Consider the following 26,558-nt stretch of genomic DNA (forward strand, 5'->3'; position numbering starts at 1 on the left):
TTTTGGTTTGGTTTGATTGGAAGTGATGGTGTTTGGGGTTTTAAAAAAAAAAAACTTTGCTTAGTGAGTAGCTCTAAGTATCAGTTCTGGTGTAATTTCAAGGAGTAGCTTCTGAATAATTATGACCTTCCCACAGTCATCAGGGAATGGAGCACCAGAGCTGCACAAGTAGGGAATTTTTTTTCCCTAGTGGCATTCTCTTCAAATATGCCAGTTAATTAAGCAAATGGAAGTGAGGGGTTATCACTTAATTAAACTGGAAGGTGATTTAGAAATCGGCCTGCAGTTAACTGAAAGAGCATAACCAGGTAGTCCCTGGCAAATGTCTGAGGATAAATGACTTATTGGGTGTCCCAGAGCTGCTCTGCAGGTGTGCACACATACTCTGCACAAAAATTATGGGCTACAAGTCATCTTCTTAACCACCTTCTGCTTGGTATTGTGCTGAAATCATCCTTTCAGACCTTAAAAGTAGAGGTGATCCTGATTTCAAGGCAACTACTCCAGACAAAGTACTAGAAGAAATGTGAGGTGCAGATGCTTGAAAGCTGTGAATGAATACTCTTAAAGGAAGCAGTTATGTCTCACCCAAATAAACAAAACAGTTCTTTAGAAACATGTGTGGTTCTCAGTCTGTATAGAGAGGATCTCTCAAATAATGAGGATGACTGAGGTACTTAAAATAGTTAAGCCACCTCAGAATAAGTGGTGAGGGAGGTGGCTTGCCTAGCTGAGGGTGTTTCTTGATCTTTTAGTTGTCAGTCTTTAACTTTCACTATTAGTGGTAATTACATCTTTAATGCTTCCTCTCTTTAAGGTTAGTGTACTGTAATCACTGTAATTGTATGTCCATTACTTGTGTAATTATAGTCTGTATTTGGGTTTTGGATTTTGTGGAGTATGCATTCATAGCACAGTATCCCTGAGTGTAACTTGTTATGCTTTGGGTAGAACCTTTTCTGTTTTACAGTTAGTGGAGGAAAGGTGACCACTCCAACCATTTTGTGTGTCGGAGGCTTTTTACATTCAGGTCGCAAATTTGGCTGGCTTTCAGCATGCAGACTTCTCAATTAATTACTTTTTTTGTATTTTCTCAGGAGAAATTATTCATTACTTTTTCATTCAAATAAAAGCACGGATATTCAGATACAAAATTTGTGTGGCTTTGTTCACAATGCTGGACAGGAATTTTGGTTTATTTGTAAGAACATTGTTGCTCTGCGTAGGGACACCTGTTACCTAGCACCTTCTTTCTACTTCTAGAATTCTGCACTGTCTCAGGTGTCTTGGTGACACCAAAGTCTATAACTGGCTGTGGTTTCTTTCATGAAGGCTGCATTTTTATTCTGTATGTTCTCCAGGGCTATTACTACACAGAGTTTTCTTACTGGAATTGTTCTTCAGAGAAATTAGGCACAAGTAACTTTAAAAAATTGCCAGCTGTTATAAACAAATAAGTCTTCCAGGTTTATTATATCAAAAATACTTTGGCAAGTAGCTTCTCTTCAAGAGAGGAGCTATTCCACCTTTGTTATCATAGGAAGTTTTTCAGGCACTTATAAGGAGAGCAACTGGTATTTAAACAACTGGACTGAAGATCTGTTGCACATTCAGGTAATTAGATTGTACATACACAATGAGCTTGTATTCAGTAATACCACTTGAAATACTTGGATGGTAGCTGTTGCTGCTTGTGTAAGAAAATTGTTAGCATTTTATGATAACTATAAGGAAAAAGAAAAGCCCATCAACTAGGAGAAGTGGGACTAGGAGAAATTGCAGAACTATTTACAAAGTCACTCTAGTCCTATTTTTTAACATGCTATTACTGCCTTAGTAGTTCCTATCTAACAATAAAAAGTCATTATGCAGGAACATAAAATGTGTTATGGTAAAAACTTAGGCAGACTCTCTGTGGTGTGTTCACATTTCATTTCTTAAGCTTTGTGCTGTAATCATGTCGCCATTTTAATTGGATACGAGTTTTTGCTGCAGTCAAAACATGGTACTGCTTTCTTTACCTCTGGCCAGTTATCTAGTATTTCCTAGATTTTTAAGTCCTGATCCTGGAAGTTTTTGCTATATATAATTTGTAATCTCACATATATCTGTCATTTTAATGGCTCATGGGATTACTTAAGCAAAACACAAAGCATATGCAGGCATTTCTTCAGGTATGTATTTTTTCCATGCAGTGTCTGCTTCTGGCAAGGGCAAGTTATGTGTCACTGTTGTAATTTTTTAAATCATCCTGATATGTACAGAGTATTTCAGTGGGGTTCATACTCTGGAACATGATATTCCTGAAAGTTGTGTGAAGATTTAGAAAGTTTGCTTATAATCTGAAACACTTCTATACCTGTGTTTCACAAAGTGAAAATGGGGAGGGCAGTGAATCCACTACAGCATAATTTAAACATTGTATAATTATTTTTACTTTTCAGATGTTCCTCCAGCAGATCAAGAAAAGCTTTTTATCCAGAAGTTACGACAATGTTGTGTACTTTTTGACTTTGTTTCTGATCCACTAAGTGACCTAAAGTGGAAGGAAGTAAAACGAGCAGCTTTAAGTGAAATGGTAGAATATATCACCCACAATCGCAATGTGATTACAGAACCCATTTACCCTGAAGTAGTACATATGGTAAGTGTTCCTGTTTATGATTCAGTGTTGCTTCTTCAGTGTATCAGTTTATCTTAAGAAATTTTGATGAAATCTTCAGAAAAGATCAACTATGTTTGCACATCTGCAAAAGAATAACAGGACTTCGAAATTTTATTGCCAGTGTTGATTTTTCTTTTTTGTAAGACAGAAACTAGACACATATATGAAGCAGAATTAGATGATGGGTAAAGTTGGTAAAAACAAAATCTTGTATTTATAAAAATAGGGAGGGAAGTTAAACACATGCATACATATATATATATATGTATGTATGTGTGTATATATATGTATATATACAAAACTGTTTAAAAAACATGTAAATTGTAAATCTGAAATTTTAAAAAATTGGAAGGTTAGAATGAATATCACATGTGCAAGCTTGACACTTGTAATCCTGTTCAGTACCAGAGACTGACTTTATTCTGTGTTCAGAGGTGAGAATGAGAGTCAGACTTCATTAAGCACACAGGATGGCAGATGAGGTTTCTGCTGAGCAAGTTATGAGGGCCATTCAGACCTGCATTGTCCCTCCCTTCCCAATATCCAAATCCTGGCTAGCTAGACTTAGCTTATTTTTCTGTTGTCTGCAAGTCCTCTCCAGAGGAGGAGATCAGGAAATTACAGCAGAGTCTTTCAGCTCTCATCATGGTGGTGAGCAGACACCAGATGCTTGGAGTCGCAGTTGGGTTGAGGTCTGTAGCTGTTGTCTGCAAAACCCTGAGAACAGAGTAGTTTGAAATTCCTAACTAATAAGCCTACAAGAAGCTCTTGGCTGTGTGTAACAGGATGATGCTTCCCCAGGCTTTATAACTTAGGGTGAATTTTCAGTGGGTTGAGAAAACATTGCTTCTTTAACATTAATATAAACTTCATATTTAGTAATTCTCCTGCAAAACAGAGACTTTGAAGCTTCTTCAAAGATTTTAAGGATTTATAATATGTAGGACAGTGCTTGTGATGAATATTGTTATCTAAATCAGCCTTAAGTGTTTACTGAGACTGAAGTTATTTTCATGAGACCTTCTGAGAATATGAGGATTACACATAACTCTGGGTGTCAAACATGTACCCCAAGCACTGAGGATAGTTAATGAGGAGATGTGGGATCATGGCTTTTCCCATGTTTTGATAACTTATTTATATCTCTGGGTTTTTTTCCTAATTGATTGCTTGTTGACACTGTTGAGAGATATGAAGGAGGATAAGCTTGCTGAGATTTTCTTTGGAAAAAGTGGAGTTCATGATGAGTTTTTGAATACCAGTGTCAGATATTGGTGCTTGCTCTGTGCAAGAGTTCTTAACTACCCATAGTTCATTGCTTGTGCTTTCTATGCCTGCATTATCTTCCTCCACCAAACAGTTGTGGCCAGAGTACATTTGACTGAGGAGAATGTGTGCTTTCTTTGTTTTCAGGTGTACCCAATGGTAACCAAGGGTAACCAAGTCTGCCCTTTGGTCAGTTGAACAAATCTTGCAGCAGAATTTGGCTGCTATATTGGTTACCTGGGTTTTGCTGGTAGCAGGCAGTGTTTGAAAATTCTTTTGGTGACATTAAAATGCTTTTTATCTGCAAGGGTCTGAAGGGTATGGAGTTCCCTTGCATTGGTTTTACATAGCACTGTGAGAGACACTGTCAATGAAGGCACCTGGACTGGTATTTTGAGGTTAAATTCAGATAGGTTTTTTTTCCTTTGGTCATTTGTTGAAACAACTGTATACTTTCTGCAGTAGTGTTATGATCTTTCCTTCAGGCATGTATGTCTGGATTGTCATGAACATTTGCTAAGTTCTAGACATGTATCTGAATTGACTGTGGGAATTTTAAGGAAAATTTATGTCGTCATGTACTTTAAAACTCTTCCAAGAAACATTCATAAGTTATGTGCTGCTACTGCCACTGAATTATATTAGTAAGGAATAGCATTTTCAATAAAGTTATGAGGATCAAGAAATACTCAGATTTGAGAATGGTTCTCAGTTTGGAAAGTATGTGGAGTTGGCAAGAGAGTTGGGATTTTGCTATGCCGTTCTGCCAGACTTCACAGCTTGGAGGTTACTTGTTTGTGTACATGTGTACATCCTATATATGTGTGTGTGTGTGTACAAGTTCTGTTTGGTATTACTAAATTATTACTTAGGCCAATCACTCAGGGCAATGAATTTCACAGGTTGTCTGGCTACTAGAAATAAAATAATGTTTCCTTTTCCATAGCTTCAAACATTCTTTCTCTCTGACAAAATAAACATTTACCTTATAATCTCATTCTGCTTTATTCTTTATAGTCTTAATGCTCATGTCATGTCTATCCACCCCACCCTTCTTTTTTTTTTTTTCACTTTAGGTGTCCTGCACTAAATTATAAGATCTTTTCTTTAAGTTATATATTCATCTAGTGGCTTACCTAATAATTTAGTGTAAAGCCTAAGTCTTTTTTTCAAAAGATGTGAGAAGTTAATTTCTAAAATGGATTTAATGTTCTTTTTTCAGAGTGGATTCAAGAGTATTTTCCCTTTCTTCCTCAAAGTGCCAGCTGATATGTCCTTCAAATTCATTTTATATTTCTAAGCAAAGATGTGATGAAAAAGGAAATGTTTTATTAACTGCTTGTTATACAAGTTCCATTTCCTAGGTGTAATATAGTGAAGTACCTCTTCTCAAAACTATAAAATGTGTAGGCAAATGTCTGAGTAAATTTTCTAAATGTGCATGATGTATTCAGGGTTTTGTGATGAAAAGCATCCATTTCAGAATCTTACTTAAAAAATAATAATGCTTTTTCTTTAGCTTGCTTTAGCAGAAAAGCAGGGCTTTATGACAATATTATGTTGTGCATTAGCACATAGGGTAGTTGTTTTTTTTTTAATTTTTACTATGTATAGGAGCAGATCTAATTTTATTCAGCAACTGACGTGGTTTTCAGTGCAACTTTTCATGCATTATTAGAACTACATACTTAGTTATACCTATGTGAGCTTGAGGTTTTGTTGGTGTTTTGTTTGGTTGGTTTTTTTCAGTTTTGTGTTCAAAGGGGCAATGCAGGTGTGGTGTTGTCTGTCTTTGCTTTAGAATAAGAGGGGCTGCTGTGAATAGAAGTGTGCTGTTGTTGCTCTGTTAAGTATAAGGTTGGCTTTCTTCATATGAATACAGAAGGCACAGACTTTATGTGCTCTTCATTCAGGGCTGCTCACATCAAGCTTCACCCGGACTGCTCAGCAGAAGGGAGAATATGTGTAGCATCTCTGATGCCTACTTGAAAATATTCTCATGTTGTATGAAATGGGCCACAGGAAAAGCAGGATTTGTGACTGCCATTACAGCAAAAGCCCTTGAACTGATAAAAATGCAGGTTGTTTTCTTTTCCCTTTTTGTTCTCCCATCCTCCTGTTACATTCTTTGAAGTTAAGTGTTGTTAGTGCTGGCAGCACTGACAGAATTTTGGCACACTAGGCCAGTGTTCATAAAGACTTGAATTTCATAAGTTTGGGGGATCTTCAGGAATTTTATTGGTGGGAGGAGGAGCTGGGGAGGAGAATGTTTTTCAGTTATGCTGTGTTTATTTATACTTCTGTGGGAAATTTGCCTTAGAGGAGATCAGGCTTTGCAGATTGTGTCTTGTCTGTTTGGTCAAGACTGAGAAGTTAGAAAACAGATCAGCCATTTCATGGGCAAAGGACTCACTGATAATAATTCATTGTAAATTTTCCTAAACCTCAGAAGAGTAGACAAGAGAGACAGGGGACAAGAGAGTTTCAGGTTTGTGCTTTCAAAGCAAGATCCTGCAGCTTGATTTAAGCAGTTTTCTATTCTGCTGGTCAAGGATATAAAATGCAAAACAGATCATATCAGGCTTCACTGGTTCCATTTCTCATGGAAAAAATACTCTCTAGGTTTTTAATCTGTTTTCAGTTTCGAAAAATACAAAGTACAAAACTTGGTTGCTAACACCTGACATGACCCAGATTATTTTTTTTTTATAGTGAGAGCCTGAGACTTGAAGAATTCTTTAGATAAGCTTATTCTTCCATTTGTTTAACAACCTCAGCATGTTTTAAATTTCAAGTCTGGTTTTCCTGGATTTGTTTTCTTAGAAGACCACTGATTATTGCAAATTTTCACCATATTTTTTAAACAAAGGTCAGAGGTGGTTAATCACTTATGTCCATGCTTTTAAAAGGGGAACATGAAGATATATCAGCTTTAGTGTTAATTCTCTGCAGCAGTAATTACTCTGACATGTCAGTCTTGGTGCGTATCAGACCTCTATGTCTGCATTGCTTGAATGAAGGAATATTATGCAGAAAAACAGAGCATCAGGATGACTTTTCCCTCATGGGAGTATAATGTAAGCCTTGCAGATTTAGCTGATGCAGTTTGATACTGCCTCCCACTGTCTGCTCAGCCATCTGTCAGATGGGAGACGGCAGGACAGACATACACATCCTCCTTGGCCCTTGTATGTAGACAAGCACTTGAAAGCACTAAAATACATTTGTATCAACAACTTGAAAAATAGTTCATGTTTGCAGACTGGTCCACTTCCATGAGGATGCTAAATGTTTTTCAGGGGGTTCAGGATTCAAATATTAAAAGGATGAGGGTGTGTAGTTCTTCCCCCTCGGTGCTGTGTAATATCAGGTACAAGGAAATGGTTTAAGAGAAATACCACTGGGGAGGTTGGTGTTGTGGAACTTGGTTTTGAAGTGTTCCCAATGTGTGCAGCTGCTATGTGAAATGAAACTAGTATTTTACAGAGAAGAACAGATGTGAGTTATCTTTGGTTTGCATCTCTACTTCTGACTTACACTTCTGCAGGTTGCTGCAAGGCCTTATTAAGTGTGTATATATAAAAATGTTTGTGTAAACATTTGACTCACATTTGCTTACATACATGTCTGTGTGTAGAGAGATCAGAGCAGTATCCTCATAAAACACATCCTGACATTTGTTTTGTGTTTCAAAGAGTACTTACTGCATAGAAAAGTGTTCTCCAAGTTAGAACTATGTAAAGTGTGAATGTTCCTCACGGTTTAAAATACTGCATTATATAGCTTGTATTTTTGCAAATGTTAATTAAAATAGTTGATGTAAAGAATTCTTAGCCAAAACTATCTTAAAAGTATTTTTTAAGTCATTCAGTTGTTTCAGAGGATTTAAAGGCACGTGTAATTTCAGTTTGCAGTTAATATGTTTCGAACATTACCACCATCTTCCAATCCAACGGGAGCAGAATTTGATCCAGAGGAAGATGAACCAACCTTAGAAGCTGCATGGCCTCATCTACAGGTATTTCATGGAGGCTGAAACATCACAGTCTATTACAGAATTTTGACATTAAATTCATTGTTTATCTATTCTAAATTTCTAAATTGTTTAGGTTATGTGTTTATCTCAAAACAGTTACTTTTCTATGTAATTTTTAAAATGTGTTTCTTGCATTAAAACTGAATTTTTTTTTTTAAATCAGTTGTTAGGTTAAAGGCTCATTGTTTCTTATGGTAGGAATGTAACTGCTGAGATTTTAAATGAGCTTCTATTTGTCACTATGAATGCTTTGATCTGGCTCTGGCACAGCTTTAGCTTTCAGAGGTACCATGACAAACAGAGGAGAACAGGGACTTCTTAGAACATGGACTTCTGGGCATGATAAATATTAGATTACTGTGTGTCACTTGAGTAAAGTGTAGTGATGGAGCTCAGCAGAATTTCTGCAGTTTAAATAACCTCAAGTTCTTGTAATTTGTCAGGAGAGCAAGAGCAAAGCCTTTACTGTGTGTGGTATAGATAACTATAACTAAAACCATTTTGCAGTTCTGAGCAACTAATCAGCAATTTTAGTAACGTGATGCTTATAAAATGGTTCTTGTTTAAAATACTAATCCTGGGTTTTTTGTTGTTTATTTTTTCCAGCTTGTTTATGAATTTTTCTTAAGGTTTTTAGAATCTCCAGATTTTCAACCTAATATAGCTAAGAAATATATTGATCAGAAGTTTGTATTACAGGTGAGGTAAAAAAAGATTTCTTTTTTAACTTCAAGCTCGAAATTATTTTTACAATGCATTAGATTCAGTTAAAGTACATCTTTTTTCCCTCTTTTCAGCTTTTAGAGCTCTTTGACAGTGAAGATCCACGTGAAAGAGATTTTCTTAAAACAACTCTACACAGAATATATGGGAAATTCTTGGGCTTAAGAGCTTACATCCGGAAACAAATTAATAATATATTTTATAGGTATGTCAACATCTTTGTATTATGATACATGTGAGCAGGTATGCAATTAAAACACTCCAAGACACTGCTAGCAATTTTTAGAATTCTTTATCTGTTTATAGTCAATATTTCTACATCTAATAATAATTAATACCACTCTGGGAGATTTAAATTAGGGTAGTCTTGCCTGTGGCATATATCTGGCAGCTGAAATTTGAGTTAATATATGATTTAGTGGGTGATTTGGTATCTTTGTGGGAGGCTTTTTTTGGGTGGTGTGGTAGTAGTGTTCGTAATATACTAATGCCTTCATAAGGTGTGGTTCTTTATAATGCAGAAAATGTGCTGAAATTGATGACTGAGGGATCTGTAATTTGCTTAAAGGAACATGTCTGCTGCCTCTCCTTTCCTCAGAATTGACATGTGCAGTTGAGCTCATGTGAAATATTTGTTTGTTGCCTAGAATGAACTCTAGTACTATCACTGATACAAAACACTGTATTACCAAAGCTCTCTGGAAGTGTGTTTTTACTGCTGTTACATCCAGTGTGAATGCAAGATTGTGGTGCCTGTTTGACTTTCTTCATTTTGATATTCTTTGCTTTTCTACAAATTACTGATACACAACCGTATATCAGCTTTACATCCTGCTCCTTCTCTGCCGCTGTTTTCATCCCACAATGAATGTATGGTGGTACCTCTTTAAGAAAGTAGCAAAGAGCTGCCTATGGCAACAACTGAGCCTTTGGAAGGGATACAGAGCAGCTACTCTGAAATAATTAGTGAGCCTGTACTGTCTTGCAATCAACTGGAAGTTGACTTCACAGAACAGTCTTGACAGGACAAGTGAAGAGCCAGTATATCCCAAGGAAAAAGTACAAGTGGGTCTTAAAGATGCAGATTTTTTTCCCCCCACACGTTAATAAATTTCCCAATGATTTTATTAAATTAAATCCAAAATGCATAATTTGGTCAAATATTTGAACAGATGGTAAAACAGCATCATAGCACATTATATGCACTTCTGAAAAGTGGTTTTATTTGCCATTTTGATAGTTCTGATGCTAAGCTTTTTAAAAATTAAGAAATTGGCTGGTTGTTAGATCAGCTTTGTATAGTTGGTATAAGAGAGTTTTCCATCTGACATGTATATGAGAGATTATATAATTTGCACAGCTACGAAGTTGTGGGAGAAAAAGAAAAGCCAACCACAAACTTAGACAAAAACTCACTTAGCTGTGTAATATTTAGGAGCTCAAAGTTTAAAGATTTTGCATCCAAATGTAAACTGGTGCACTTGTTTGTGATCACCAAGGAGAAGTTGTTCCAGCTTGTCTTGAATTAGTGAATTGGGCTGTGTGAAATGATGTGTATGTGTACACATACACATGAAGTATGTGTACAACTTAAAAAATATTTAATTTTCATATACTTTTACCTTCAAGTTGCCAGTTTATTACTGTGCTTACCTAAGAGATGTGTGGCCTTCATTTGTCTTTTCGTCATTGACCAGAATTACATTAATTCTTTCCCCATAGTGAGTTAATCTATTTTTTTCCCAGAAGCAAAATACTTTTTTAAAAAATTGTGAAACCTGTATGTGCCTATTAATTCAATCCAAATCTTTTTGCATCACAGTGTTTAATTTTGCTTGGAATTATATCCTGAATTATATGGAGGGGATCTTTGAGAATTAAAAACTGTCACTTCAAATATTCTGGATTTAAAGTAGCTTTTAATATGTCAGCCTATGACAAATTTTCAAATTAAAAAATGCTTTCAAATTAGTGGAATTATTTTCTCATAAGTGTAAATGTTTATAACTCTGCAAATTACCTGAAGCCATGCATAGAACTGTGTCAATAAATTTAAACTCAGGTGAAGGAGACTGAAAGGTGACTACCTAATAAATTACAGTGCTCTGTCTAAAGAAGATTCAGGAAAATGTGACATCCTTTGCTTATTGCAAGCCTTTTGTATGCACAGAGATCTGTAATGCCAAAAAGCTTTTTACATCCAGAAGTAGTTACTGTTTGAACACCTTGTGCTTGCATTTGCTATAGAAGGTTGAGTCATAGTGTTTAATTGTGCCAGATACTCTTGTGTTATTTTAATATTTAAAGTGTTATTTGCTGTGTTCAGTTTTGCATTATGAAAATGGCGTAAGGTATGAGTATTGGGAAAAGCTTGAGTGTAGGCTGCTTTGTAAAATGTGGGAGAAAAGAGCAAGCAGGTGTGAAGCTTGAAAGCAGCTGGGTGTGCTACTGATTTTTGTTTCCACAAAGTTTCTTTTCCATTGTGTCTCTCTGCTTTCCTTTTACTGAGTGACTGAAATATTTGGGTAATGATAGATGGTATTGGATTTGTATCTCTCTTCAGCAGTAAACCAATAAAATGTTTCATTTGTTTAGGTTTATTTATGAAACAGAACATCACAATGGCATAGCAGAATTACTGGAAATACTGGGAAGGTAAGTTGTAGATTTTGTTTCATTAAACTCACTTGCTTTTAAGAGTAGACTTCAAAAATTAAGGGGACTTTGTGTAAGATTGTAGAAACACGGAAAAAACTTGAACTTTGTGGTGATGTTTTGGGACATGACAATTTTTGCCGTGTCTCAGCTGTAGGTATAGTTGTGTGCAGCTTGGAAGAAGAATTTGAGACTGCTGAAAAACTTGGTTAAGGTGTGGACAGAGATAGATCTGACTATTCTATTCGTTTGTAAATATTAGAAAACAAGTCCAAGAATTTTTGTATATCCTGCACATTAGTGCAAACTTCCATATAATTACTGATTTTATTTTTAAATTTCTTTCCCTGGCAGCATAATTAATGGATTTGCCTTACCATTAAAAGAAGAGCACAAAATATTCCTATTGAAGGTTTTGTTACCATTGCACAAGGTGAAATCACTCAGTGTCTATCATCCACAGGTAAATTTTACTTGGTGTTTTTCATACTAGTGTTTAAGTAAGCTTGCTTGAAGAGGTTGGGGGACTTGAGTAACTGCTGTAAATTCAGTTCTAAGCTCCAAAACTTCCTTGCTAACCAGCCTGGGGGAAATTACTAAACACATATGTCTGTAAAGCTTCACTTGTTGATAGAAAAATTAAAAAGAAAACGTGTGCTCACAATAATACCCTTTCTAAAAGCACTGTAGTGTTTATAGATGAAACATATGTAGTAGTTGGTTAATGTGAGAGTTCTTAGTATTTATCCACACAGGATTTTTTGTTTATCTTCTTGTCTGTAATGTTTAGACATAAAAAATTGCAGAAAAGTATGGTTTTAATGAATGTCATTTATAAATACTTTATTCTAAATTACATGAAGCAATTCAGCTGAATTCAATTTGTTGAATTTCCTGTTTTGAAAGGAATTGGGAATTTACGAGGACATAATTATTTAATTCAGTTTATCCTTTCAGAAGTACACAGAAAAAAGGGGTCTCCTGAGTTGTACCATGCTTTTAATCCATCAGCTTACATTGATAGGTATAGTTATCATTAGTTGTGATATATTTAAAAATCCCAAGATTTACAGCTGTTCAATGCACTTTTATCTAACTTAGGTTATGAAATAGAAAATAATTACTAAGTCAGCACAGGACACCAAAATGTTAGTGAGTGGAAAGTACTCCACAGGACAAGGTCATGATTTTTAAATCCTGTATTTGAAAAGATGAGGTGTGATGAAATGCAAAGTACTAGATCATAAAAGAAAGCATCATCATGTGTGTCTACAATATAACACAGGAAAAGATGAGGACACACTTGCAAAGGTTGGAAAGAATTGCTAAAGCCTATTTACCCTTCTGTTTAAGTTGTCTGCCAAATAGGTTTTTTAATTTAATTTTTTTTTTAATTACAGAAGAAACTTGTATTTTATTTGAAGCATTCAAAATTATTCTTGATTTATGCTAGTGACTTCAAAATGTGTTCAGTTTCATAGTGACAATTAATAAAACTCTTTTTCTTTTACTGTAGCTGGCATACTGTGTAGTTCAGTTTTTAGAAAAGGACAGCACACTTACAGAACCGGTAAGTTTATCTTGCTATTATTACATATTTTGAACTATTAACACACCTTACACCTCTAGACTGTTTAAGGAGGTTTGGGGATTAAAGTGTTTATTTGTAATTGTTTATATTTGAGTCAAATATTTAGCTGTTTTGATCTATCAAATTTCGTTTTTTCCAGCAGTCGTTCGGAATATCTAAAACTAACTAACACAACATTTATAGTACAGGTCTTACAAAGAGACTGATTTTATTCTGCTTGTTTTGTTCTGGCTGAGCAGACAGGAGATGGTGGGTCCAGAAGCAATTTAGTCAGAAATTAACTTGAACTGTGCTCTGTCCATGTTACGATGGAACAGAGATTTCTGACAAACAGCTGCCTATTGGTGCAAGGCTTTTAAATCAGATCCTGTTCATGTCTACAAGCCTTGGACAAAACCAGGCTTTGGTCTGGCTGCACATAATTGCAGAGATGAATAGTTTTAACTGTCCTCTGTAGTATCTAGTGTTTTGTTTCATTACACCCAAAATCAAGTAGGTAAGAACCAGTCTGTTTAATCAGTAGATCAATAAAACAACTGCTGCTAACAAAAGTGCACATTATTAGATTGTGACCATTTCTATTGTAAATTGGAAATGGGATTTCTTGAAACAAATGGAAGTATACACCTGAGCAGGAGTTCACTCCTAGCTGGAGCTTTTAATATCTAATAAGACAGCAAATGTCAGGCATTCTATCATTTGTACTGTATGAGATCTTGTTTTCTTAGCTTTCTTCCAGCATCAGATAGGATGTTGCATATTTGCTAGTAGGAGTCCAGAAATCTAGAATTAATATGCAACCAGGTTTGTTTCCTTTTTTGATCCCAAATAAGTATGTGATTGCTAATTTTTTCAAGAAAGTTGTACACACATCAGCAAAGTACTGAGTTCGTCTTCAAAAGATCCTGGTCTTTACTTCCCTTTATAATTGTCACATGAGACTTTTTGATATCTTATTTTTTAAAATCTGTGTATATTAACCAAGGCTTCATTGAAGACATAATGTCTGCTTTCATGATTGAATATTACATACTTGAAAGAATACTTATTTCTCAGAGTTGTCTTGTCACTGATGATATTAAATATTGCTTACAGCTTTTATATTAAAAAATCATAGAATCACAGGATGGTGTTTTGAGTGTTCCTTGCTAGGTAAGCAAGCTGGGTAAATAACTTATTAATCATGAAGAAAATTAAGACTAAGATCATAGTAAGATACTCAAATCAAAGTTTAAGAGCAGCATACCTAGAATAGTTGGTCACCAGTAATTCAGGCATTTATAATAAATATTTTTTTAAAATATATTGTTAGAACTTAATTGCTTGATTTTTGGATTACATCCCCAGGAAGGTAGAGATTTAAAGCTGCTGTCACTTAGATGGCAGGTAATTTTCCTGATAATGTAGTAGCAAATTAGCACTTTGATCATATGGAGTTAGATATTAGGTTTTCTCTCTAGTATTATGATTATTATTTTTGAACATGTCTTACAGACATATAACTTTGTTTTCTGAAGAAGCAAGTTTAGATGTATTAACAGTTATTTCTGTGATACTGAACCATGTCTGATTAGTAATGTCACATGGAACAAGCATTCACAACATTTGTGTTCTGCTTGAAATACCAGACTTATTAATGCATTATAATTGAGTTCAAGATAAAGTGAAATTATCATGAAATTATTTTATCTTTGTCTCTACAGGTGGTAATGGCACTGCTCAAATACTGGCCAAAGACTCACAGTCCAAAAGAAGTCATGTTTTTAAATGAACTAGAAGAAATTTTAGATGTTATTGAGCCATCTGAATTTGTTAAAGTTATGGAACCTCTCTTCAGACAGCTAGCCAAATGTGTGTCCAGTCCACACTTTCAGGTCTGTATTTACTGCATGTACAATGATACCAGAATTTTTGTACAGCAGACTTGTAATGTATTATTCACTGTAATGAATTTTATTTGTTGCAAAGGAATCTTCAATTCTATGTCAAGTTGCAGGGATCCAAACATTAGCTTAACTGTTTGTTCTCAAGAGTGCAATATGTGCATTCATTTTGGGAGATTCACTTCAGTGTTATGCTTACCATAAAAAGGCTGAAAAACTCAGTGTTCTCAGAAGTGCCTGAACCCTTTCAGTATAGTGTTTGCATTTCATTTCTTGTAATACAAGTTCTGCAAATACTGGTTCTTTTGGAAAGTATTTCTTTGCTTGAATTTCAGAGTTCATGGGTTATAGATTGAATCATGACCCTAGCAAGGTAAAAAGCAGTTTTTCTGTCTCTTTCCATCAGCTCCATGACTCTCATTAGCACTAAAAAATCCAAGTCTGATTTGCAACTTTTCTTACCTTTCCCTTATATTTGCCAAATGTTATGATTATTTGCTCTGTAAGAGATTGAAGAAATGTTCCTTTTTTCATGTTGTCTTAGGTTGCAGAGCGAGCATTATACTACTGGAATAATGAATATATTATGAGTTTAATTAGTGATAATGCAGCAAAGATTTTACCCATCATGTTTCCATCCTTGTACCGGAATTCAAAGACGCATTGGAATAAGTAAGAAACACTTGTACAAATTTCTGCTACTTCACTTCTCTGTAGTTGTAGGTTTAAGAGTTTGGATCTGTGAGTTGCTAGTTTAACACTGTGTTGAGCTGTTTATTCCATCATATTGAAGTTGCTGGATAAAGAGACTGTTGTTGTCCATTTTGAGGAAGTATTTAGAACTGTGGAAGATAGCTTTTCCTTTTTTAATTAAACAAGAAAGTGTGTTTTAGTGCATCTAATCCATTACATTCTTCTGTAAATATGGAGCAAATTTGGCATTCATCTGTAGTTCAGATACTTCTAAAGACTTAACTTTGATTTCTGATCACTAACCTATTTGCTGATCTGCATTTCTTCTGCATTCTAGTGAAATATGTTGTAGATCAGATAATTTTTTCCCCTTCTTTTTATTTTCTTTTTGTTTACTGCTTGTTTTCTTCTTTCTCCATTGATTATTTTCGGTTTTTTCCCCACAATAACGTAGTACTTACGCATGAAAACAGTCCTGGTCAGCTCCCTTCTGCAGCTGTTCCATTGTAAAATGCCTCTTTGTTTGAGCTATTGTGCAACTGCTGGGGTGGTGACAGTATCCCAGTCTGGCTCTAGCTGTGAATTGAGGACTGCTGATGGGCTGGCCAAGAATGAGTAATCAGTCTGCAATTAAACTCTAGGAAAGAAATGGAAAATAAAGTGATGTTAAAGTGGTTGCTTACTGTCACTGGGTGCAAGCAGTAACAAATAATGTACTCATTAATAAAATTCCAATTCAGTGATGCAATTGTACATAGTAAATGTGGGTTGCTGTTGGTTATTTTTTCTGACTTTCAAGGTCATGCATTCATTTTATTCTGAGTAAAAGTCATGCTACCAGTACAGCTGCACTCTTACTTGTAACTCCATACACAATACAAAGTGATCATTTAACAGATTGCTTTTTGAGCAGCAGTACATTATAGCTTGGAGCTGTAAATTAATCTGTACAAGTGCCTTATAAAGCAGATTGATTTTGTGTAATTTTTGTGACGTTTTCAACTTTACTTTTCTAACACATTTCTTAAGAGTTCTGGCATAATTGCATTGAACTGAGTGCTGTTGCTGTGTGGCAGTTTTCAAAAGGAATGGGGTCTTTTTTGCACTCCTTTTAATTACTAACTCTTTTTTTTCTTCAATTTATCAGTTGCCAGTAAGTTACTTACATCAAGATCTTTAATGCCATACAACATTTTCCCTACTAACCCTTATGGGATTAGTGTCTGCTAGTAAATTTCACAACTAGGCCTGTATTGATACATGTAGTATTAAGAGTGAAGTTCAAATGTCAGAAGTGTAAGTGATGAGTAGTACTGCAGAGTAAGAAAACTTTATTCAAAGTTGGTAATTTTAGTGTTAGGCCTCTTGTGGGTAAATTGAAACTTCCACTAATTAATTTCATTTCCACTTATTCTGAAATGATGTAATTTTCCAGTTATGTAGGCTATTGGCTACTGTTGACCAGAAAAAGTAGATTTCAAAGTTTAAAGTACTCTGAGTTTCAACCAGAAGTTTTACTTATAGGACAATACATGGCTTGATATACAATGCTCTGAAACTCTTCATGGAGATGAACCAAAAACTGTTCGATGACTGCACACAGCAATTTAAAGCAGAAAAACTGAAGTAAGTTTTCATGTCAGTGTGTCTGTCTGTTCTTGAATCATTTGTTCAGAGTGCTTTAGCTCTCAAAAACCACTGTGTCATCAGTGGGAAGTTGCCTATTTTATTGCAGCAGTCTCAAAGTTGACTTGCTGAAACTTCTTGTTATATGTGAACTAAATCTTAACAAAGCGTCTCATGTAGGCTTAGACCTCATACTTCTGGGGTCACCATCTTCCTAAAAATTAAGTTTTTGAGAGGGACACTGCTAATGGTGGAACCCAGTGTAGAGAATCTGTTGAACAGTTTAGTTCACATCCTGTGTTTATTTTTGCATGCTTTATTTACCCAGTGTTACTTCCTTTCATGTTGTCACTCAGTTTGTCCCAAAATACCTTCCCAGTATTTTTCAGCATTGCATTGTGTGTTAGCATATCTTCATATTATTATATAAGTTACCTGAAATCAAGTTGTTGTTCTACAGTAGTGCAGGTCTCTAGTACAGATTTTATTTGATGGAAGAATCCTACTAAAATGAGATAGAGAAGTCAGAAGTATTAATGGTTTGGATCTCATTTTAGTGGCTGGAACAGTTAGTGGACTAGCAGAAGTGGGTTAGTACCTACTCACTAACTGGATATGAAATACCTGGATTTGAATTTATTTTAAATTTCAAAATAATCAGGGATTCTTTCAAGTAGTGGTTCAGATTAGACACATATTTTAAACTGATATACTGGAAGTATACAGATTCTCAATGTAGATTGATTTGTCCAAGTTTTGAAATTCCTTATTAGAATTCAAGAAGAAATTACCTTGTACAGTATCAAATTCTTAAGGTTTGTGTGTTTATAGATGACAAAATATGAGCATTGGCTCTTCAAAAAAAGACTGTAATTCTCTTTTTCCTGATTGCAAGTAAGTGGAACCCCTTTTAAATAAGAAATCAAATCGTTTCTTCTCTGATTTTTATAACATTTTTGGATGATGTTCTAAGTATGAGCTAAAGCAGAGTGCTGAGCAATGAGCTAGCAACACAAAACCAAAATAAAAAATCTCCCCCCACATAAGAACTGAAAAGCAGGATGGTTGAAGGGTTCCTACCTCCCATCTTGAATTCATTTAATTGAGATCTGGAGGCAAATTGTGTATGTGCTTGGATACAATTGCTCTTCCTTTTTTTTTCTTGACATTAGGGTCATCTGATCTGTGCATCGAGAGCATTTTTAGTACTCTTAGTTCAAAATTATTTTAAATTCTACCAGCCTTCAAAGAAAGGTGGATCTTTCTAGTCTCTGCAAGAAGATGTTTATTTGTAAGAAAGAAAGATTTTACATTTTCAAATTGCATTAGGCATAAGAAAACAAACTTTTTCTACTTTGTTAAAAAAAAAACACAAAACCAAAAAGAAAATGATCCACATTTATGTCATCTCTCTGGACTTGCTGCTCCCTAGGATGAGTGTAGTTTTGTTGGGTACTTCTCTGTTAGAGTTCAATTCAAAATGTCTCTGGTGCCTTTTGGTTTAACCTGTTGCCTGAAGCCATTGGGCTGACCAGTAAAAATCTCTGCCCTTTCATGGTCAGTTGTCAACCTCTTATTTACTAAAAGAGCCTTCTAATATTAGAAATAAAACAAAAATGTGCTTTCAACCTAGATCAAAACTTCTTTCTGTTTTAATTTTTGTTTTTAACAGTGTACATGTACTAAAGATAAGCTGGTATCAGCCAGTTTGTTGCTTTCATGAGAAAATCTTGAGTTTTTCCCTTTTAATGTTGATTTGAGATCATGGGGTATTGATATGATGCAAGTTATCCTGTCAACAGTGGTGTTTTGGACAGTAGACTCAAATGGGTATAGCTAAACAATTTATTTTGTTGAATTCTTTTACTTCTATATTATTTTTTTTTCCAGAGAGAAGCTAAAATTGAAGGAGCGGGAAGAAGCATGGGTTAAAATAGAAAATCTAGCCAAATCAAATCCCCAGGTATTTAGAAAAGATTAACATGATCATGTTTAAATACTCTAATTTTGTTAAATATCAGTGGGGGAAACAGGTCTGATGATCATGGAAATAAAGGAATTTCACCAACTGTATTATGAAAGATACACAATAAAAGTACTTTTCAAATTTTTAACCTTTCTCTTGTGCAAGTAATTATTTTTTTTTTAAAAAGGTTTCTCAAAAGTATGATATGAAGCACTTTTTCCTTTCCTTGTAATAGGACTTTCACCATATTGCAGTTTGAAAAGTTATTGTGCAAAATTATGGAAAAATATAGAGAGGCCATAATTGGTTTCCCTTGAAAAGCTGTTTTGCAAACAATATACTACAAAACAGATCTTTCTGCAAACTGAGTTTTGACTGGTCAGTTTTCCTTTGTATCAGATGGATTAATACTGTATGTTCTTGTCTGGTGCATTTGTTCCCATACTTGCACTGGGCTGCTCTGCTGGTGAACCTGCTGCTCAGGTATTTCCTGCAGGAACCATCCTGTCCAGCATTAATGGTGTGGCTCAGTTATGATAACAAAACAAAGAGGTCCTTTAGGCTATTCATTGGATGTTGAAATTACAGGAGAAGGAAATGGTTTGGCTTGGATCCCCCCCACACACCCCCTTCATTTGCTTGGAGATTGCTGCCAGTTTTCTTTCAGCTCAATCATATGAACAAAAAACCTCCAAACATTCAAATTACTTCACAGCCAGAATTCTGTTATACTGTAGCAAGAAACTTAATGTACTATATATTTCCAAAACCATCTAGCTGAGTTAAAAGTGGTGGAAGAGGGAGAAATGATACTCTGTAAACAGAAGTGGGACACTTCCTGGTCTCAGAGCTATTTTAAAACAGAAAGTATGAGGTAATCTCTTTTTCTAAGAAAAGGAAATTCGTGAATGTTTTTTTCCTCTTGGGTTATTTGCCGGGGAGCAATTAATAAACTGTTCAATTAAAATCTATTAAAATTAATAAACTGTCAGTTGACAACAGGTTAATTAAGTGAATCAAAAAGGATTATTCATATGAATGCAATAATTGACTTCCACTGACAAAATATTTCTCTGATGACATAAGTCATTCATAAGCATTGCTTGAAGAGAATTTGATATACATGGTCACTTGCTATCACAAATGATAGGCTATTGCCTGTTTGGCTAAATAAGTAGTTTGAGTTGTAGAAAAATTCAGAGTTTATGGTATCAATTTCCTTTTCTTTCAAAGGAACTTTTCGTAAATACTTTTTCTGATACTGGTTAACACCACCTGTATACAGTACATTCTGCATAGTCTGCTTGAAGAAAGCTAATATATGGAAGAAATTTAAAATACAAATTACTGAATGCTCCACTGAATTTGACATAAAGATATAAATGCTTTTAGTGCTGTAGATAATGGACTTTTAGGAGTTTCTTTTTTCCTGAAATGTCTATTAACTTTCTAGTTTGTCTAATAACTGATGATTCTTGTTATTCAGACCTGTTCCTGATTCTGCTTGACACAAAAGTACAATTTAAGATTTTAAATCATTATATTTATTAAATCCTTGCTCTTAGGGGTTTTTAAAATTTTTTCTCATTTGCATTGAGTTATTGGTACCTGGTTATTACTCAGATACCAAAATATTAATGAGGAAAAACTGATGAAAAGGCCTGTGTGTGCATGTAAATAACTTCTGAATTCAAAACTATATACACATCATCTGAAATAAAATAAGATCTGATGTATTGAGATTACTGGATAACAAAGATTTTGGGGTTTTTTAATTCCTAAAGTACTTTTATAATTGTTTTTCTTTCCAAAGACAGAAAAGGGTATTTTTTTGTTTGAAATCATATTAAATGTATATTAGGTATATTTGGTCTTTTAATAGTGTAGTTTTTTCTTCCAACACAAAATTGCATCAGCAAGTAAAATTACTGTGTTTGGATTCTTATATTGTTCACAGAGCACTTGACAATGTATTAATAAGGTTTCAGATTGCCAAAGTAGACATGCAATACTGACAAAATCTGAGTATTTTAAAATTGAGTCTCAGATAATCAAACCATCTTTTTTTAATGCCTACTGTATTTTTCAGCAGGATATTTCTGCCAAGTGTGAAAGTATTGGAGTTCAATTCTAAAATCTATTACTTAATCCCTGGATGCATAAAATATTGAAGTTAATCTCAGATAACTAGTCATATCAATCAAATGCTCAAATACACTCCTAGTGTTTAGTTATTATGACTAAGAATGATTATTTTAACATTTTGCATTTTATTAGTACCCCACATACAGTGACACGAGTTTGCTGAACAGTCCTGTTGCAATGGAAACAGACGGGCCTTTAATTGAAGATTTGCAGATGCTGAAAAAGACAGTGAAAGAAGAGGCTTGTCAGGTAAAGCCTTGTGGAGATAGCAAAGTGCTCCAATTTATGAATTCATTTCTTTAGGTGACTGTTAATCATGAACTTGGCTTGTATTTTCAGCCCCATAACCATTTGTTCTGTAGTAATAGGCTTCACCAGGGCTGCTGCTTTGAAATGATAGTCTAGCAGCCAGAAGTAGTGTTATGTGTCTAATGCCTGTGAATCTGCTACATAGTCTCTTTTAAGGTTTCTTCTTAGAAACTTTTTTGGACAGCTGTGACTTAGGTGCCAATAAATAAATGGCTGAGTAAAATCCATGCAGTTTTTAATAAGGACTTATTTATAGTCCTTATTAAAAAAAAAGAATAAACAAGTAAATTAGGGTAGGTGAGACAGACATGGGAACTACATAAAGACACCATTATAAAGTTAAAGGTACTTTGTTAGGAATATTGTCTGGTTTTGAGAGAGCATTGGCAAAATGGTAATGATGCCATGATTGTTAATAGCTTAGAATTTCATAGTTGTTTCTAGTTCTCCTCTTAGCAAAAAAAAAGGTTTTAATACTTGAAACTGCATAGATGGTAGGGTAAAGAGGAGAAAGTATAAACTTCTTTCCAGAGATTTTTTTTTTCCTGCAAGTGAGTATACTGATGTGCAAGAAGTACTCTTAAATAATGTTTAGTAATCAGTATGTTTGGCTAACTTGGTTCTATTTTATTTCAGGCACAAAAAGATCAGAAAAAAGATCGTCCTCTTGTGCGACGCAAGTCAGAACTGCCTCAGGATATCTATACCATGAAAGCCTTGGAATCACATTGCAGAGCTGATGAATTAATATCACATGATGGGCATTAAACTATTACAGTGAAATATTATTTTGGAGGAAAAGTTGTTTTCTTTTCTGGACTCAGTTCTACAGTAGAACTTAATTTTTTGTGCCATACCAGTCAGTTACAGACAAAGTCAAAGCTTTCTTCAACCCATTTCTGTAGGCAATAAAATAGAGTATGCAGCTCAAGATTAGTAGTTCAAACAATGGTAAATTACCCAGTTCCATTTGCAGAATATTGGGTTGACCATAATCAAGTGGACACAATTTCCTGGAGGTGTTGTCATAGTACCAACTAGCTGATATCATGCAGTTTTTATAGTCACATTTGAGAAAAATGTTCCATGAAATCTAAATAAGTGAATGACCAATAGTTGGTACTAATGATAAATGTGTGTTTTCAGAAGGAAAATTATTTCAGATATAAGTATTAAACTTTTTTCTAGGATTTCTCAGCTTTACAGTTGTTTCAACATTATTGCTGTCTTGTTATATACCAGCAGTTTTGAAAATACAATTATTCTTTCATATTATAAAACATGGCTTACAAACTGGTAACATTCATGACAATCCTCAGTCATCATTCCTTTCTAAGAATTCTGTAAATTCATTTCTCTTTTACTTAGGGTAAAGATATATATATCTATATATACCACATCCTAATACTTTATGTATATTTAAAGCCATATCTTCCAGTCTTTAGTGTGTAATATGGCACCAGTATTCCAGATATGAACTGGTAGAAGAATTTTTCCTAAAATGAAAATTTGTTTACTATGACTGGGAATAGACTGAATATAAAATTTCATTTTAATTTTTTTCAAGTCAATAAAATAACTCTTTCACTGTTTTCTCCCTTATCTGAGCTTTTAATACTCAGCATTTTTCTTGGGCTCTAGGAGTTCAATATTCTGTGGCAGATACTATGTGTGATTTCAGTTGCATCAGTTTTTATCTGAGAGATGAACACATCATAAGCTTATTAAAATTAAAAAAAAAAAAAAGAAAAAAAAGAACAGACTCTTGAATTCCATTCTACTTCTTTTTAAATGAGTCTAAGAGCTGAGGAGATAGTGACCATAATTTTACCGTGAAAATATTTTTGTTGTTGTTGTAAAGAGCACATGTGCTGCAAATACACCTCACAAGTGAACTGAAAATGCATCTGAGTTGCTGATGATCTTCAAATGCTGCTATATATTCCACAAGATTACTTGCATGTAATGAGCTTTTTGTTGTAGATGGAAAAGCACGGGAGGAAAATCTCTTTTAAAATATAGTGCTTTGTCTTCAATATTTGATTTCTCTCAGGGTGGCCAGTATTTTGACTTACTTATCCTGCTTACAAGCTGTTTGAAATGTGTTCTGCTATTCTAAATGGGTGATTAGTTTCTTTTGTCTCTGGCAGTAACATGATATAACTTAATGTTTAATGTCTTGATGCATAAAGAGATAAAAAACGTGGCTTCTTTAAAAATAGTTTTGTTTTACTTTTTAAGGAAGTATAACATCTCCTGCATCCATAAAAAAAAGTATTGCTCAAAGCAGACATTCATAGTAACCTTGTGCAGATGTAGTGCCTGCTGTTTGTTGGTTGCATTTAACATTCAATTTCCAATATTTGTTACATTGTCTATTGGAAGAAAATTGTGAGTGGTAAATATTGGCTTACAACACCTAAATTTAAAGACCAACCCAATCTTTAAGTGGAATGTCCACTGTGTCTGAAAACATTTCCTGTAAAACTTGAAAAAGAAAATGCTTTACCATTAGGATAAACTATATGAAAACAGTTTAAAGATGCCTTCTACTTTTGAGGGAAAAAGGGTGCTTTTTTAATTGTGTAAAGCAACGTCTCTGTATTTTGATATACCATTGTTTGAACTTCCATCTTTAGCTGGTAGATTATCAGTTACCTTTGATTTTGGGTGTTCAGTATGTCTGTGCAAGAGATTGCTGAAAGGAATTATTCTTATGTTATCCAAGTGGGGGGAAAATCCCAACTGTATATCAGTGTTTGATTGATTGTGTGATACTCAACGTATAAGAACATCTTTCACTGTCTAGATTTTTTTTTTTATTCTTTATTGAAGATAAACACTCACCAAAAAGGGAAGTATTGTGATAATTTAGATGCTTCAAGTTCTCTATAAAGGCATATTTGAAATTTTGGGTCACTGAACATTTGCTTAGGCAATATTCCAAAATCTTACCATCACTAATGGTTTAGCATGTTTGTTATCAATATTTATATATTTCGTATAATCTTGTACTAAACAATTCTAAAACTAATACATCCAAAATAAAAAGAAAAATTAAAGTAGAATTTTGGTGACTGTTGTTCTTCATAAAGTTCTGTCTGATACCTTCCCCCATTTTCCAAAATTACACCTGTACATCAGGAATGTCGAAAGTAATATTACAAGTGTCTTTTTAGTGTGGCTTTAGTATGGCTTCATTTTAATATTGTACATACATTGTACCTTGTTTTATGGTAATAAGTAATAAAAATGTAGACTTCATATTTTGTACAGAATTGTCCTATGTACAGAATAAAAAGTTCCTAGAAACAGCAAAAATAGGTAAGTGGCACAATTATTTTTCATTAGACAATATCTGTAACATTATACGTTAGTGGAATGTTAAGTTCAAATGTACCTACATATTTTTTAACATTTTGTAATTCAATTTTTTGTTCTGGCATTGTTTCTGAAGAACTTCATACACCTGCCATTTAATATGCTTTTATCTAATTTTAAAACTTAAAAAAAAAGGTGTATTATATGGACAAATAAAGAACATGTGAATTTTACTTGCTCATCATGAAACTAAGTTTAACACAAGGTGTTTGGGAGTGTGTTCATATTATCACTGGTAGCAGACTCATATGTGCAAATTAACTTCATAAATTTCACAAAAGCTAGACAAAATTATGGAAAGGCCATTAAGTAAAAAAAAAGAAAAAGCAGGAATGATTGATACTCAGTAGAAAAAGCAGACTGCCTGTAGAACAGCAATCAGTACTAAAATCTGGTAGTGCTCTAATCTACAAATAGAAAAAAAACCATCTTTCATACCATAGTATTTTCCCCTGAAACATTTCTGTATTGACAGGCTTCAAGCAAAGTAGCCATAAAATCTAGGATTATTTTGTGGTGCTCGATACACAATCAGGTGGCAAGGATATAGGGAAAAACTGAAGTCTGCAGTAAGGTTTGTCTTCCCTCTGCAATCCATAAAAATCTTCAAAAAAACTAAGGAAATTAGTCATATAAAGCTGACATTCAGTAACTGGGGGAGTTGGGGGTGGTTGGGCCTGGGATCAAGAGCTGACTACTGGCTTGAGTTACAAATATAAGATTGGAGTTACAGGTTACGTCTGTGTAGTGAAACAGTTTTCTGCATGAGCTCAGTAGTAAACTCATCAAATCATGAATGAAAAACAAGATATTGAAACAACTGAGGATCCAGTTATTCACCTTTGGAAATCAGGGTTAAACACATCTCAAAACACAGTGTTTTAAAATACTGAGAGCAATGACATTTTTTCCACATAAATACGTTAGTGAGTTGCCAGCTTTTGCAGGAAATGACCTTTAATCCTTTCCCTCTAGGGGAATTAGTCTCAGGGGCTTTGACCAGCAGTGCTTTTTTGGCACTGCTTTCATGGTTTGGCTTTGTAGAATTGGAAAGGAAGGTGCTAGTGTAGCACATATTGCTTGTGTTTGGAGATGTGTTCGTTTGCTTTATCCACCTCGCAAACATACGTACAGGAGATAGCTGTGATTTCAGGTTAGCCATGTTCTGCATTGTTTTATGGGCCACCCACCTAGAAGTGGAGCACTTCTGCCCCTTGGATCTTGTCCTTACTGTGTGCAGTGATGGTAGAGACTCTGACTGTGTATAGCTAATTAAGAAATGCCATTCTAATTACCATATCGCTGTCTCCCTGGATTATAGTTTCTTTTCTATGAGGAGACTTGGCTTGGGCTGTCTTTATGCAGTAAAACTGGATGTAGTTAAACATTTTGTATGAACAAATTCCCAAGGGAACATTGACTGTGGAGCTAGAAGAAGGCAGTGCATTCATTATTCCTTGCTCAGCTCACTGAAGAGCAGCAGGGCTGCAGCTGGCTCTCGCTGGAGCCAGGCACGCGGGGACTGCATTCATTCCCTCCCCAGGGAGGTTTGTAAGCACTGACCCTGTGGTGAGGAGGGGAGAGGGCAGTCACATAATTGCCTTGAGCTATTTTAGGCA

General features: G+C 34.7%; 1 protein-coding gene across 2 annotated transcripts in view; it reads left to right on the forward strand.

Annotated features, from left to right (window-relative positions):
* PPP2R5C (protein phosphatase 2 regulatory subunit B'gamma) overlaps positions 1–25,112 on the forward strand; it is a 71,462-nt gene extending 46,350 nt beyond the window's left edge. For both annotated transcript variants that reach the window (XM_058807612.1, XM_058807613.1), the window contains exons 4-16: positions 2,445–2,644; positions 7,839–7,949; positions 8,574–8,666; positions 8,765–8,895; positions 11,286–11,345; positions 11,700–11,808; positions 12,862–12,915; positions 14,640–14,810; positions 15,364–15,491; positions 17,037–17,138; positions 19,029–19,101; positions 21,382–21,498; positions 22,195–25,112. In XM_058807612.1, the coding sequence (XP_058663595.1) occupies positions 2,445–2,644; positions 7,839–7,949; positions 8,574–8,666; positions 8,765–8,895; positions 11,286–11,345; positions 11,700–11,808; positions 12,862–12,915; positions 14,640–14,810; positions 15,364–15,491; positions 17,037–17,138; positions 19,029–19,101; positions 21,382–21,498; positions 22,195–22,326 (1,481 nt within the window). In that variant the 3' untranslated portion in view covers positions 22,327–25,112. The remainder of the gene's footprint in view (positions 1–2,444; positions 2,645–7,838; positions 7,950–8,573; positions 8,667–8,764; positions 8,896–11,285; positions 11,346–11,699; positions 11,809–12,861; positions 12,916–14,639; positions 14,811–15,363; positions 15,492–17,036; positions 17,139–19,028; positions 19,102–21,381; positions 21,499–22,194) is intronic.
* Positions 25,113–26,558: the final 1,446 nt, after the last annotated feature.

This window comes from Ammospiza caudacuta, chromosome 6 (assembly GCF_027887145.1).
Source record: "Ammospiza caudacuta isolate bAmmCau1 chromosome 6, bAmmCau1.pri, whole genome shotgun sequence".
In the NCBI taxonomy this organism is placed as follows: Eukaryota; Metazoa; Chordata; class Aves; order Passeriformes; family Passerellidae; genus Ammospiza; species Ammospiza caudacuta.